The sequence below is a fragment of the Sinocyclocheilus anshuiensis genome, unplaced genomic scaffold (assembly GCF_001515605.1).
Source record: "Sinocyclocheilus anshuiensis isolate Anshui unplaced genomic scaffold, SAMN03320099.WGS_v1.1 scaffold375, whole genome shotgun sequence".
Taxonomy (NCBI): domain Eukaryota; kingdom Metazoa; phylum Chordata; class Actinopteri; order Cypriniformes; family Cyprinidae; genus Sinocyclocheilus; species Sinocyclocheilus anshuiensis.
In genome coordinates, this window is record NW_015549594.1 from 761,400 (window position 1) to 776,812 (window position 15,413).

At 38.0% G+C, this 15,413-nt stretch overlaps 1 protein-coding gene across 3 annotated transcripts in view; it reads left to right on the plus strand.

Annotated features, from left to right (window-relative positions):
- Positions 1 to 15,413, plus strand: part of tnr (tenascin R (restrictin, janusin)) — a 138,345-nt gene that overhangs the window by 111,786 nt on the left and 11,146 nt on the right. For all 3 annotated transcript variants that reach the window (XM_016446858.1, XM_016446860.1, XM_016446859.1), the window contains 6 exons: positions 2,656 to 2,775; positions 4,456 to 4,599; positions 10,543 to 10,673; positions 12,713 to 12,845; positions 13,173 to 13,324; positions 14,407 to 14,503. In XM_016446858.1, coding sequence (XP_016302344.1) covers positions 2,656 to 2,775; positions 4,456 to 4,599; positions 10,543 to 10,673; positions 12,713 to 12,845; positions 13,173 to 13,324; positions 14,407 to 14,503 — 777 coding nt within the window. The remainder of the gene's footprint in view (positions 1 to 2,655; positions 2,776 to 4,455; positions 4,600 to 10,542; positions 10,674 to 12,712; positions 12,846 to 13,172; positions 13,325 to 14,406; positions 14,504 to 15,413) is intronic.

Below are 15,413 nucleotides of genomic sequence, written 5' to 3' on the forward strand. Positions count from 1 at the left end.
ATTAGCTTGTTCAGGTGTGTTTGATTAGGGTTGAAGCAAAACTCTGCAGGGCTGCGGCTCTCCAGGACCGACTTTCGCCGCCCCTGGTTTAGATGTACATTTCTTAATGTATTTTAACAGTGTTGTTCAATGAAACCATATGATTACTCACTTTTGATGTTTTATTTAAACCAATTATTATTGCCTCATCGTTACAGATATTTTAAGTCTATTTTTAAAGATTTACAGTTTAAGCTACTGTTCATTTAAGTCTATCTTTATTACATAAAATACCAAATCATCAGTAGATTGCTCATTTAACAAAATAATCGTTAGTGACAGCGCAATTTAATGTTTCAAAATGCTCCTGCATTGTTTATACACTTCAACAATTCTATTAAAATACCGCTTCATCACCTTCTCTTGAACAACATGATGTATCGACTCATCTCCTGAGCTAATGCATTCGCACAACTGTGAGCACCATACCAGAGTGTTAAGTAAAATGATTAACATAACCAATATATCAAAAGTAAAACCTCAGAATGGCACATATCAGAATAATATGTTAAATAATTAATGAATTTGTGTCTGTGCAAAGCCGATGTTATTGTGAAAATACAAGTAATTTTCAGCTCTGTTGATGGTGTATAATTTGTAGTAAAATAATAATGTAAAACCGAAAATAATTTAATTGAACACTATTTGAGGTATTTGGCGTCACAGTCTGGAGGCGACATACTTCTCAACGACGTACTTATCACGCGTCTGTGGAGGCGACGTACTTCTCAACGACGTACTTATCACGCGTCTGTGGAGGCGACGTACTTCTCACACGTAAAAGTACACGGCTGTCGACTCCGGCAGGTAATCCTGTCACATAATACTCGCCATACTGGTAATGATGCTTTCGCAGTGTTTGCATACATTCACAGATGAAGTGAATTAAATGCAACATTTGTCAAATACACAGATGTGTAAGAAATGTTTTCATAAAGCAACAGAAACACTTTTATACTGCAAAATACAGCGCCATCTGTTAATGAATAAGTTAAACATTAACATGTTTTTACTGTTATATAAAGACAGATTTGTGAGCATTGGAATTGAATTGTTAGAATACGCATGCAACACACATCGTGCTTGTCATCACAGAATCTAACCAATGAGAATAAAGTGTGTCGTCATAAAGGCTTTTGCAGTGCCTGACCTAGGCGGCTGGTCCCGTTTTGCTCTCGCCATACTTTGAATTAAGTAAAGATCATGTTCCATGAAGATATTTTTTAAATTTCCTACTATAAATATATCACAACTTAATTTTTGATTAATTATATGCATTGCTAAGAACTTCATTTGGACAACTTTAAAGGTGATTTTCTCAGTATTTTGATTTTTTTTTTGTACCCTCAGATTCCAGATTTTCAAATAGTTGTATCTCGGACAAATATTGTCCTATCCTAACAAACCATCACTGAAATGAATTAATTAGTCTATGTCTCGAGCCTAGGAAGTTAACTAATTAGTCATATCATTTGATGCAGTACAATAGAACAAACAGATGCTGGCCTTTGCTTAAACACTGCTGACTTGCTTAATAACTAGGTAGGAAGTGTTTGCCTATGCATCAAAACACAGCTACACTCCCCATCGCAGCTTAAAGCCTGACAGTTTTGTTCAAAGCTAATAAAAATATGACAGGCAGACAATCTCAAGCTGCCCGTGTTGAGAGCAATCTTGCCAATGCTGTAACAATGCAAAGTGACAAGCGGCTCCTTTAAAAATGCATCTTTTGGAAACAGCTTATTATTAATAGGATATAGAAAACATTGTGGCTTATTTCAGCTGTTATGTAAAGGGTGACAAGAGGAGTTGATGAGACATGATGGATCTGGGTCAGAGCTATGTTCTGGTTCACAGCTCTGCCTAATGACCTGCTGAGGATCATCAAGTTCACGTTCACTGCATAAGCGAAAACTGATATTCTCCTCCTAGTCTGTCAGTGTAGGGCATGTCAAGACTTGGTAAAGCAGAGAGAGGGGAATGTGCTATGGGGAATTGGGGGATTTTGCCTCTGAGCTGCTGTCAGGCAGCGGAGATCAGCTTCTCTGGAAGGTTGTGAGAGGCCTAGAATTTCTTGGAACAAAGTCAATGGGCCAGCTCTCTACAGCTGTAGAAGAGATATGGCTATTGCCAAGAGAGGCTGGCAGAACAAAAATGCGCGTGGGACAGGATGGGAAGATGGTAATGTACGATTACAGTCTACTGACCTCCTCCAAGAGGACATACGCCATAGTGCAAAGAGGAGAGTGAGATTTTTCCTGTGTGAAAAAGAAAAGCCATCTGTGAAAGTCACAGCATGGATAGAGGATGACGGAGAACAACATTTCTCATTACTCACTCGCATAGAAATGCTGTTGAGAATGTGCTCTGCACACATTTGACTGTATAATTTCCCCCTCGATGTCGGCTAATTAAGGAAATTGTGATCTTCTCCAGCCAGATAATCACAACAATTTAGATCCAAGCTGCTGAGGTGCTCTATTTTTAAATTGCCGGTGAATATCGTTTGCACAGGAAGAAAAAAAAGGTGAAGATGAGACCGCTGCCAATTACTTTGGCTGAGCTTATCTCCGACTGTCTGTCTGTAACCTGCACGTAATCCTCTGTTCCACACAGCTATGGACATGCCTATGGAGCTCGCTGCATTGAATGTTACACCTCAGGGGGCTCTGCTGCGTTGGAACCCCCCTGTTTCCAGTGTTGATAACTACGTGCTCACCCTCACCCGGAACCAAGGTATGTGGAAACAACCTCTCTGTCCGTCATTTATCAGCATCATTTGCTCTTTAAATCACATCCCAAAAGCCACAGCCATAAACACAAAATGAAATGTAACTTATTTTCTCACTGGACAAAGATATATGCTGCTTTGCTATTTCAGGTCTGTGTGCGGCAGGGGAAAAGCAATGCAGATATGCAAATGGGTCTTGCTAAATGGCAATAATAAAATGCAATTAACCATATTATCATGCATAGTTGGGATAGCAAAATGAATTGGCTTATCGATTTTTAAAAAGGGTGAAGAGAATGCTTCTCATGTAATTTGTTTTTTTGTTTTTTTTTTTACATCAAAGGTGCACATCCAGTCAAACTTTTGTAGTTAATGCGTCTGTAACTTGGTAGATGCTAGCCAAATTAGGCAGATGCCAACATGGACCGGTTTCTTGGCATCCTCACATATCATTAGCAAATCTGTGCAAGGGAAAAATAAATAAACAAATAAAAATACAACCCAGACTAGTTAAATATGGTCTCACCTACAGTTAGGATTAACATGCATTTGTGCATTTTTCTGAGAACATTAAAGATGTAACGATTCACTCAACTCACGATGCAATACGATTCACAATACTTTTTTAAATAAATTATTATATTAAATGCTATTATTTCTATTATTTATTATTATGCTGCAAATTTCTTTGTGAATTTAAAATGTCAAATAAAAAAGTACACTGAAATTTTAAAACAAATCCCAAATCAAATTATTTATAATAAATGGTACAAATAAAAGAAAACACTTCATATAAACAAACTAAGCCTTTGCCTGTGCTCTTTCCATTTAAAATTAGAGACAGCCACTGCATTTTAATCACAAACCAAACAAAGATGCTGCATACGTGCAGCATTAACAGTTTTTGTTTTAAATTAGATTCAAAATTTGAAGCCAAAACAGAACAGTCTGACTTTAACTTTATAAAACTGTACTATATTAAAAATATCTAAACGAAACAAAAACAACGGACGGGCTGCAATGAGAATGCAAATTCACTCTCTGACAGTAGGTGGCGCTTATGAAACCGCAGCGATACAGCGTTTCCTTTGTTACCCCCGTAAACAAAGCAGCGCTGTGCTTATAAATACTATTTTAATATTCAATATATGCAGTACCCCTCAAAGATACATTCATATAAACCCCTACCTCCAAATGTATCACAAATCGTATAACATCTCAACTGACTTGAATCGTCACGTATTTCTATCGATTTTCAACCAGCTCAGAGTGCATCGTTACATCCCTCCAAAAAGCACATTTAAGGGGAGTTCACACAAAGAACGATAACTATAAATATGACTATATAACCAAAACTATCAGCGTCCCCACAAATAGACCATCTCACATAATTAGAATGATTATTAAAACTTTATAGTTACAGTTATAATTACAGTTATCATCTTTGGTGTGAACAGGCCTTTAGAAACCAAAATTGTCATTAATGGTAGTTGGTGGTCCAATGCAGTTCACAGTAATAGGGATATTTACATATTTTTACTATTTAAATTTATATTCAATTATCATGCTTTTTTCCCTAATTATTGAAATGCTAATTTAAATTAAATAGGTCTCCAAAAACATTTACAAACAAACTCTGGCAGTTCTTCACTTGCTTCTGCACTAATGGAAGGTATCTTTTCTAGTTACGGCAGACACCTTCTTAGTGGAGGGTAACAAGCAGGAGCACCAGCTGAGTCAGCTCATCCCCAGCACCACCTACTCAGTGGCTCTTTATGCCTCTAAAGGTCCTCTCACCAGTGGCACAGTCATTGCCAACTTTGTCACACGTAAGTGCTCCATCGCTGTTCCCTGTGTTCTAATTACCCCCTAGTTCCAGTTATACTTCCCTCGTTATCTCAAAACAGGCCTAATGGCCTTTACCCCAGTTTCTGAGAAAGGTAGAGCTCAGGGAAAGAAGCAGAGGAGTATCCAAGAGCAGAGTCCAAACAAAAGATCACTGCATCAGTCATGAGACTAAACCAAACTTGAGACATTCAAACTGACACATTAGGTACTGCATGGTTAAATATAATACAAGAGATCAAGACAAGATAGTTTGGAGTGTAATGTTCTGCTGTTTTGTTGTACTTTTGTTTAATAGGTTTTTTTTTCTTGTACCTTATTTTCTGAAAGAAATTCATATTTTTATTCAGCTAGGACACATTAAAATTGATCAAAAGTAACAGTAAATACATGTATAATGTCATAAATTATTTCTATTTTTAAAATAAATGCTGTTCATCAAAGAATCCGGAACAAATGTATCATTGTTTCTACAAAGATATCATGCAGTACTGTTTTCAACATTGATAATAATAAGGAATGCCTGTTGAGAACAAAATCAGCATATTCTATAAGAATGATTTCTAAAGGATCCTGTGACAATGAAGACTGGAGTAATGGCTGCTGAAAATGCAGCTTTGCCATCAATAAATTACACTTTAAAATACAGTAGTCAACATTTGAAGTGGATCAAAAAAGTTCATCAAAGTTATCCTAAGACAAGAACGCGTTTTGGTTTTAGGTCTTAGGACAACTTTGTTGAAAGTTTTTGTCAGCATAGTCTGAAGATGCTCTGAATCGATTTTGGTGAAAATCGGACCAACTGTTGTGGAGGAGTGCGAAAAAGTAGGTTTTTTAAATAAATCAAAATGGCGGACAGGAAGTTCAGCTGACTATGGCATAATTGGTATGTGTTTCATTACAATTTCATTACAATAGGCTAATGCAATCAAAAGTTATTAGCATTTTTGGAAATTTCATGATTAATGGTTAATGAATGGTTTATTACTCTTGACCAATAGGTGGCGCTGTTACCAAATTGATGTGGCGTGGTCAGTGTGAGGTGACAATAGCACATACAAAGTTTGGTGTAAATATGTCAAAGCTTTGCAGAGATACTGCCTCAGATGCAGTTTGGCATCTTTCCAGCAAATTCGTTGATGTGTTAAACGAAAACTGTTTCATATATCGACACAAAATCCAGCATGGTCTGAAGATGATCCGAGTCAAATTTGTTGAAAATCGGACCAACGGTCTAGGAGGAGTTCGAAAAAGTAGGTTTTCAACCTGAATCAAAATTGAGGACAGGAAGTTCTGCCAATTTTTGCATAACTGGTATGGAGGTTCTCGGCATGACCCAAAGAATATATTGAGACCAGTTTCATTACAATCATTTTTGTATAAAAAAATGTTGACTAGTGTATATTAAAATAGAAAAGAAAATATTTTTTGGATTAAAAAAATGCAGCTATGGTGAGCGTAATAGAACATAACAGGTAAGATGAAAGAGCTATGCACAGACTGGGAGAGGTTTAGTAGTTTAGAAGCCAAAACCGTTCAATGAACATATCAACTGTAGCACTAATATAGTGGGATATTTATTTACTGTACATCATTCAATGAACCCAGAAGCTTAGATATATTTTGAATACTGGGAAGGAGTGACAAGTTTTTATAACTATCAAATCATAGAATTTTCCACTTTAGTGCTGTGTTTCTCAATGCTGCTGCTGATGGCCTACATTTAGGGTGTTTCACTGACCTGATGCACCCTCACAATGTCTCCAGGTCATGGAGCTCTGTACTAATAAGACGATAAGTTGAATCAGACATCCAAAATGTGCTGAGATGAGCAGGATTGTGAAACACTGGTTTAGCAGAAGTTAAAGTTGCCGATTTCATTATCTACAACTGGTTATACACTGTTCCAGTATTTAAATTTAATTGGACAACCAGCTTCCCAAGAGTGCTGATATTTAACCTACATAGTTACGCATTACCTGCAGCCATGAAGATATTCGGTTAAACGGCACCCAAGCTTATATATCCAATAGACAGCTGCAAGATTAAGCACTTCTGTAATTATACTATTGTCAGGAGATCATCGCAATCACTCACGTCAGCACAGTCACCTCCTCCGACACACACCAGATCCCAATCACCCGAATTCTGATCACCTGCACCTGCATCACCAATTAAGCCCGCTATATCTTCTCACTCCACTCAGCATTCCAGTGTCCGGTCTACCGTTCACTACCTGAACATTGCCAGACTCATTACATCTACCCCGCCTACGTCAAGCCCGGGAGCTCCGAGTCGAGACGATTCATGGAAAGCCGCTAGGGCGTGGGCGGGTGCAGTTTTGCGCCCCGCCGCTAAGATTGAGGATCGGAAGTCTGCATGAGGAAACCATTTAGCCTGTCAAACTCCCCGTCCGTCTTCTAAAGCTTCATGAACGAGGTGTTCCGGGAGTTCCTCAATAAGTTCGTGATTGTCTACATTGATGATATTCTCATATACTCCGACCTGGAAATCGCAATTGCAAGGCTGATGCGCTATCCCGTATACCCTCTCCCGACAGTCCAACGGAACCAGAACCCATTCTCCCTCCAGCCCTGATCGTCAGCCCCATACAGTGTCCTGGGTGGCCCGTGACGACATACTGGATCCATCCCTGCTGGAAGAATTCCACCGCAAGCATCCAAACCGTCCCGCACCCCGAAGTCGCGGTCGCCCACGTCGCCGCATGGGGGCGTCAGGAGCCACCCCTGGAGGAGGGGGTAATGTCAGGAGATCATCGCAATCACTCACGTCAGCACAGTCACCTCCTCTGACACACACCAGATCCCAATCACCCGAGTTCTGATCACCTGCACCTGCATCACCAATTAAGCCCGCTTCTTGCTCACCTGCCTTTGATCCTAACCCGCACCACATTGACAATAAACCCCTCTATTTACCTGAACTCCTCTTGTCTCTTGCCTGTGTGTGACAACTATCATCCTCTTCTACTTTAGCAGAGATGAGATTCATGCGAAGCAGAAACAAGGCCGTGACTTTATTTTTGTAGTTTGTGTAACAAAATCCTGAAGTCAGCAAAGCTCCGATTCCCATGTGAGAACAGAGAGGAAATCAGCATCACTACCCATCTTTCCTCACAGAGAGGCTGTCCGCAGAGAGAGGTGAACTGTCTTTCCCACACAGAAGACTGAACTAGAACAAGCAGCGGTTTCATTTCAAGCTGCTTTATTTCTGCATTGAAACCTTCAGCTCATCTATAAAAGGGGAGGTGGAGCTGTGGACCGCTTTCAGATGCATTAGACCTCAACTTTAATCAAATGGCCCTCCCAGAATACTTCATTAGTCTGGATTGTTTAGAGGAAATTAATTTGCACATAAAAGTGTCACAGGCCATTGGCTTTGCAACCTCAGTGCCAGCTCAGTGACGTGTAGAATCTTGACACATAATCGCTTGATGAGGTTTGTGTTCATTTGCCTTCAAACTTTTTTTTTTTTTTGGGCTGCTTAATGACAATTTAATTCGGAAACAGTTCTGCTCTGATAACAGTGGATTTAGACCTGCCATGCTCTGATAAAAATGTTTCATTGCCTGCAATGCTTGAAAAAATCTTCCCTGAAATTACCATCCTGCGGTGTTTAGGAATCTGCAGCTCCCACCCTGAGGGAGGTGAAGTGTCATAGATGCATCATTTTGGCATTTATGAGGAGGCTTATGGAAGCTTAAGGAGATAATTAAGATGACACCAACTAACAAATTTCATGCCTATTTCAGGATTAGTGCTGTCTGTCATTTTGATTTAGATTACAGTTCTAACTTCATCGTTAAAGAGATTAAGGTGAGGACAGGAATATGAATGTGTTCCTCAGATATGCACAGGAGAATCTCTCTCCTTTTCTCCTCGGTTGGATTTCATTCTCGATAGGTGCACTTCGTTAGTTTGCCTGCTCAGTCAGTTTAAAGTATGAGAAATCAAAGGCAGAATGTTTAGCCTAGTCTGTTAAAACTTTTTGAATGTATATAACAGTTTATATAAGAATATATAAGGCGTTTTATATATAACAGTTTGGGCTTGTAAGATTTTTGTATGTTTTTTTTTTAAATAAGTCTCTTATGCTTGCCAATGCTGCATTTATTTGATTAAAAAAATACAGTAAAGGGTAATATTGTGAAATATTCTTAGAATGCAAAAAAAAGTTATTTTAATATCAATCTTATATCCTGATTTAATGTTCAAGAAACATTTCTTATCAACAGTGTTGAAAACAGTTGTGCTGCTTAATGCATTTTTCTCAGAATTTTGGTGATTATACAATTATAGAAAGGATTTATTTGAAATAGAAATCTTGTGTAACATTATAAATGTCTTTACTATACAATTCAAATTCAACAACATGTAAAAGAAGAGCTGCATTTTTTTTAACCCACCGAAGAAAAATAAATAAATAATACATCTAGTTTTCTGCATAGACAGCGGATGATGGCTTTTGAAGACATGGAAAAGAAGCGTGTGTATGTGTGTGTGTGTGTGTGTGTGTTGAGGTTGTGTGCTGACGCTCTGCTGGAGGGAGAGTGGCACGTTGATTGATAAGAGATCACGTTGGGAGACAAGACGCCGGTGAACACACTAATTGTCTTCCCTCTGAAGTGGATCTGTCACTGTGCCTAAAACATACACTACACACAACCATGCGATTTATTTTGTCCTCAGGCTAGCGACCAGTTAACATGCCTCCAGCGGGTGTACTGACACAGTTCCAAACATGCACACCATACACAGACAATAGCATCTGATAAAGAAAAAAACAGCTGAATGTCAGGTGGGGGATGGTCAGTTTAAACGTGCTCTATTAGTGTAGTTTGTCAGTTTAAACCAAGCAGGTCTAAAATACTTGTAGATTATAAATAGCTATGATCTGTTAGCATTCCCATTCATTTTAGTAGCATTTGTTAGGAATAAGACCCCTGTGAAACCTGCCGTCTTTGCTCATGATTGCTGAAGCCAGATTGTTTTGAACCTCAGCCATAAATTCCATGTGACAAAATACTAAAACAAAACAAATCAACAAATAAAGCATAACAGAATTTGAGCGCTTCCAAAGTATTATTATTGTTGTTGTTGTTGTTTTTATTTATTTTTTAAGAAATTAATACTTTCATTCAGCAAGGACACATTAAATTGATCAAAAGTGACAATAAAAACACATTAAATTGTTCAAAAGTGACAATAAAAACATTTATATTGTTACAAAGGATATCTATTTCAAATAAATGCTGTTCTTCTGAACTCCTATTCACCACAGGTTCCTGAAAAAGCACATCATAGTTTCCTCGAAATTAAACAGCACAACTGTCTTCAACATTGATAATTATAAGAAATGTTTCTTGAGCACAAAAACAGCATATTAGAATGATTTCTGAAAGATCATGTTACACTGAGGACTGGACTAATAACTACTGAAAATGCAACTTCAAAGGAATTACATTTTAAAATAATAAAACAAAAGTTATTTTAAATTGTACATTTAAAGTATTACTCTTTTTACTGATTTGATCAAATGAATGCATTCTTGGTGTGCATAATGTATACACATATTTGGCAGAAACATTCGCAAGTAAGCTTAAACATTGCACATAATTTCAACATAGAAAATTCATGTTTTAAACTGACGTGTATTTTTATTACATACATTGTCAGCCACCAAAAAAAAAAAACAATAAACAAAATATACACTTAATAAACAAATGCAAACAAGTAAATATTATTATCTGACCAAAAAAGTCATTTTAACATTTAGCGTAAACCATACGTTTATAGGGTTTTTGAATCTATGTGTTTACAGTCATTTGAAAGTTAAGTCTATGTAGTGTAATGTTGCTTGAAAACCTGGTAATGGGACTTTAGTGTCTTTGATCTTTGTTTAAACAGCCATGGATGCACCCCAGAACCTGACAGCTAGTGAGATTAACCATCGAAGCGCCCTCATATCCTGGCAGCCGCCCATCGCAGACATCGATAACTACATGCTGACCTACAAAGCAGCAGACAGCAGTCGAAAGGCAAGCATAATATGGATTTTACCTTGAGCAATGAATACAGCTGGAAGTTTTATAACTAAAAATACATGCCTGTTGTGTAAACATTTTATTGGTGGTTTAAACTTAACAACTGTTCACATTTTTATGCTCATTGCAATTCAGAATTAAACTGTACTTGATGTACAGCCTGATCTTATAATAACTTTACCATCTCTACATCTCACAGAGATCAACCATCTAAGGAAGCTGTTAGATCTTCCTATCGGAATAGCTTAATTTAATTAAATACTTTGATGTTGCTCATTAATATTAATGAAATCATTTAACAAAGTCATTCCAGATACAATATGCCTATTAAAGACTTCCCTGAAATAATTTATCTGAAATGATACAGTAGATACAGTATCCGTTTCAAATAATTGCATTACTTGTAATGCATGATCACTGTCCTATAATCTGTTTTGGACATCTTTATTTAACCAGTCTGATGGGAAAACGCAATTGGAAATACAAAAGGTTATGGATTGTATTCTTTAGATTTATGTTGTTATAAACAGACACACACAATCAATGCAACACAGAATGCTTTGACCTAGTAGCCCACTGTTAGTGTTTGTATCCGTCCAGTGGGTGTCAGTGGTGCACAGATGATATAAACCCTGCTGGTGCGTCTTAGACATAAAAGCATTCTCTTTCCATTAGAGCCAGCTTGGCATCTAATGTTGACAGTTTTGATAATACCAGACAATTTGGGATTTTTTTCGAAGACTTAGAATGCTGAAAACAATAATACAGTGTCTACATCCACTATGTGTTGCCTCAACCTATATTTCAGACTCAGGATTGTGAAAGAGTCAAGAGGAGAACATAAAAATGAGTTCCACTCTGCTACAGACAGCAGCTTCCCTATAACAGTTACCTGCTCAATATCCTCTGCATACTGAGCAACCTTGATGCGACTTCATTAAAACACTGCTGTGCTGCATAATTCACATACACATTACTTAAAATGTGACCCTGGACCACAAAACCAGTCATAAGGGTCAATTTTCAAAATTGAGATTTATACACTATCTGAAAGCTGAATAAATAAGTTTTCCATTGATGTATGGTTTGTTAGGATAGGACAATATTTGGCCGAGATGCAACTATTTGAAAATCTGGAATCTGAAGGTGCAAAAAAAATCAAAATATTGAGAAAATCGCCTTTAAAGTTGTCCAAATTAAGTTCTTAGCAATGCATATTACTAATCAAAAATTAAGTTTTAATATATTTACAGTAGGAAATTTACAAGATATCTTCATGGAACATGATCTTTACTTAATATCCTAATGATTTTTGGCATAAAAGAAAAATCAATAATTTTGACCCATACAATGTATTTTTGGCTATTGCTACAAACATATCTCAGCGACTTAAGACTGGTTTTGTGGTCCAGGGTCACAAATGTGTGACTTTTCCTGGAAAAGAATGAATATTGAATCAAATGTTTCATATTTCATACACCTCAAGGCTGGGTCACGTGTGCCAACATCCATTGAGGTCCCTGGTGAATCCTCGGAGTCAAAAGTCTGAAAAGGCACATGGCAGATTAGTTCGATAAAAGTGATGATTTTTTTTTTTTAAACAAAAGAGGGGAAGTGAACGGTCATGAGCCAAAGACCAAAATAGAAACGCCATCTCTCCGCAGCAGCACCAGGGCCTGATAAGACTCTTCCTCCCCCATCCTGGGCTTTAGAGCTGCCAATCATATTGTAGAAAAACACAGGGAGGAAAGGCAGTATTGTATGAAAAGCACCCAACAGTAAGCAGCCTGGGATCACAACAATTTGTCAGACAGTTCCTAAAGTGATTGTGATCTGTTTTCTGTTTGTTTTTTGCTACCCACAATGCATAGAGCTGCTGTTCTTTGTACTATCTCTTGGTATGTTTTCCACAAACCCGCTCTGCCGCTGAGCGGTTCTTTGTTTAGTTTTGGTCGACAGTGTTTGAACAGAGGTAATGTACTAATGCCTCTGCGTGCCTGCGGATCAGTAGACTGTGTTTGATTGCGTTTTAGGAGCTGATCTTAGATGCTGAAGACACATGGATCCGTCTCGAGGGGCTGGCGGAGACCACCGAATACACTGTGAGACTGCAAGCCGCCAGAGGATTAGAGACCAGCGCCATTGTTTCTACATCTTTCACAACAGGTGCAAATCTTCCACATCTCCTATAGACTTCAGATCGGGTTCACTCACCTCATTAGGTGCAAATTCACACTATCAGCCCATCAACATCATCAAGAACAAATCAGTAGCGACACGTTCAAGGCATCTGTGCGCATCCCTCATTTATTACCTTGTGTTTCTGTGACTTTTCAAGGACCCTACTTCCAAAGATAGTGTTTCATAACATCAACAAATTTGCACTCCGTTGTCATGGCAGCGATGCAAATCACAGCTCATTAACCTCCCAGTGGCCCCTTGCTTTCTTTTGCTCTGTTGTTTTGGATGTTTCTCAACCCTTTTCCTCCTCAGGAAACCGATTGTTTCCCACGCCACAGAACTGTGCGCAACACCTCCTGAACGGAGAGACGCTGAGCGGAATCTACACCATCTACATCAACAGAGACCTCAGCCAAGGTGTGCAGGTTTACTGCGACATGACCACCGACGGAGGCGGCTGGATAGTGAGTGAGAGATCTGACTATCACATCTGAGTCTGTCTGTATTGTACTGAATGTCTGGCACAATGTATGATTTGCACAAAATCCCACAATGCCACATTATAGGATTGGCCACTGTTGAAAAGACAAGCTGCTTATTTTTATTGCTGGCATAACCAATGCTGTGGGAGGTCCCCTGGTAAAATACACGTTTTTTTGGCAGGGTTCTATCCCTTTAATGGTTAATCTAGTTGAGGAATTGGTGTCAACACCAGGGAATCTACATCTGTCCAAAATCAACTTTTTGCTAGATCTGTCTGGCAGGTGGTGCACTGAAAAAATTTACCAGCCATAAAAATATCTTACTGGCCAAAAAAGCAATGTAAAATATAAAAACTGAAATTAGTTATATTAATAAAATCAGTTATTAATTATATAAAAAATTATATGATTTTAGCTATGACAGTGATTATTTAACCATTTTTATAAATAATAATTATTTTTATTATCACTATTTAATAAAAACATTTTAATTATTTATTTACGCATTTATTTATTTATTTTATTTAGACATTTTATTATTACAAATAAGATGAGCCAATCTCTGCCACTCTTTGAAACCAATGGAGGTCTGAAAAAAAAAAACTTTCTTATGATAAATGTTTCCACTGAGGAAAAATGTGAGTTTCTTCAGTAGACATATGCTACTTACATCAGCAAAATCAGACTATCAATTTTACTACTCAACTTAAACCATATAATGTTGCTTTTCCTTATAAAGTTAGCGGCCAATTGGCAAAAAGCTATAATCGCCTTTGGCACATAACAAGTGTAAATTTTGGACCCTGCCTGCATCTCACACCAGAGACCAGTATTTGAAGAACACCATATTCTGGCGATTGTGCATTCTGGTCTTTTCAACAGGCTTTTTACTGGTCATGACAATCGACACAGCTGCCTCTATATTGCAGATGTCATCATCCCAAAGTAAAATGACACTGTTGGGATCAATTGCCATTCATGTTCTCCATATTGCCCTAAATGCATTATATTTAATTGGCGTAGCGTGTTGTGCTGCAGCTGTACCTCTGCTGATTGTGTTTCAGGTGTTCCAGCGACGTCAGAACGGTTTGACTGATTTCTCCAGGAAGTGGAGTGACTACAAGATCGGCTTTGGCAGCCTGGAGGATGAATTCTGGCTCGGTGAGAAGACGTGAAATACGCTTGAATTATAGACAGAGCAGTTAGAGCTGTCTGGGGAAAAAAGCTGCTACGTGATGACCCATTAAAAATATAGTCATTTAAGGCCCCATTAATCTCTTCAGGCTGATCTAAATTTGGTCAGCACTTTCTCGCAAATGTCTGAGTTTTATTTAAGCTTCAGTCCTGGAAATGTAACTCAGTGATGAGTGCTCTTGACTAGCAATGAAACGGTTATTTCATTTACAGTAAATATTACATAGGCATTTTGGGAAGCCACCTAGCTTTAGCCAAGTACTTAACCCTAACTTGCTTCAGGGACACTGTATAACTCGCCTATTTACTTGCATTATACGGATCACACTTTCAAATGAGAGACAGCGTGGTGCTGCTCTGAATAAAGATGAAAATAACACAAAGTCTTCTAGCGCTGTGAGAGGCTGCATCAAATCACCATCCTTTGAAATTCTCTGTGTGCCCTCCCGCATACGGTATCTTGTGTTTGTATGTGCTCTGTGCTTCCCGGGACCCCTCAGTCTGTCACGGTGACTCTGAGCTTTCAGATTCTATTTAAATGATCCAGTAATTATTTTCATCAAAATCCAGTTTGATAGAAAACAATAGATCCCCTTTTCCTTTTTATCCCTGATGCATAAATCTTATTAGAAAGCTATAATTATATTCATTAAAAATCAGGGAAAAAAATAGCATTTGTGCTCGCCATGGATTTCAAAGCGTTGTCTCAATTACAGATAAAAAGTAAACACTACAAATGATGCCTCTGCAGACATTTATGCCTGGATAATAAGTATAACTATATTTAGTGTGGAAGGAGCTCATTTGAAAAATTTCAGCTCATGAGCAGAAAGCAAATACTGTCTGTGGCAGTTCTGCATTGAAGAGCGTCTTCTTC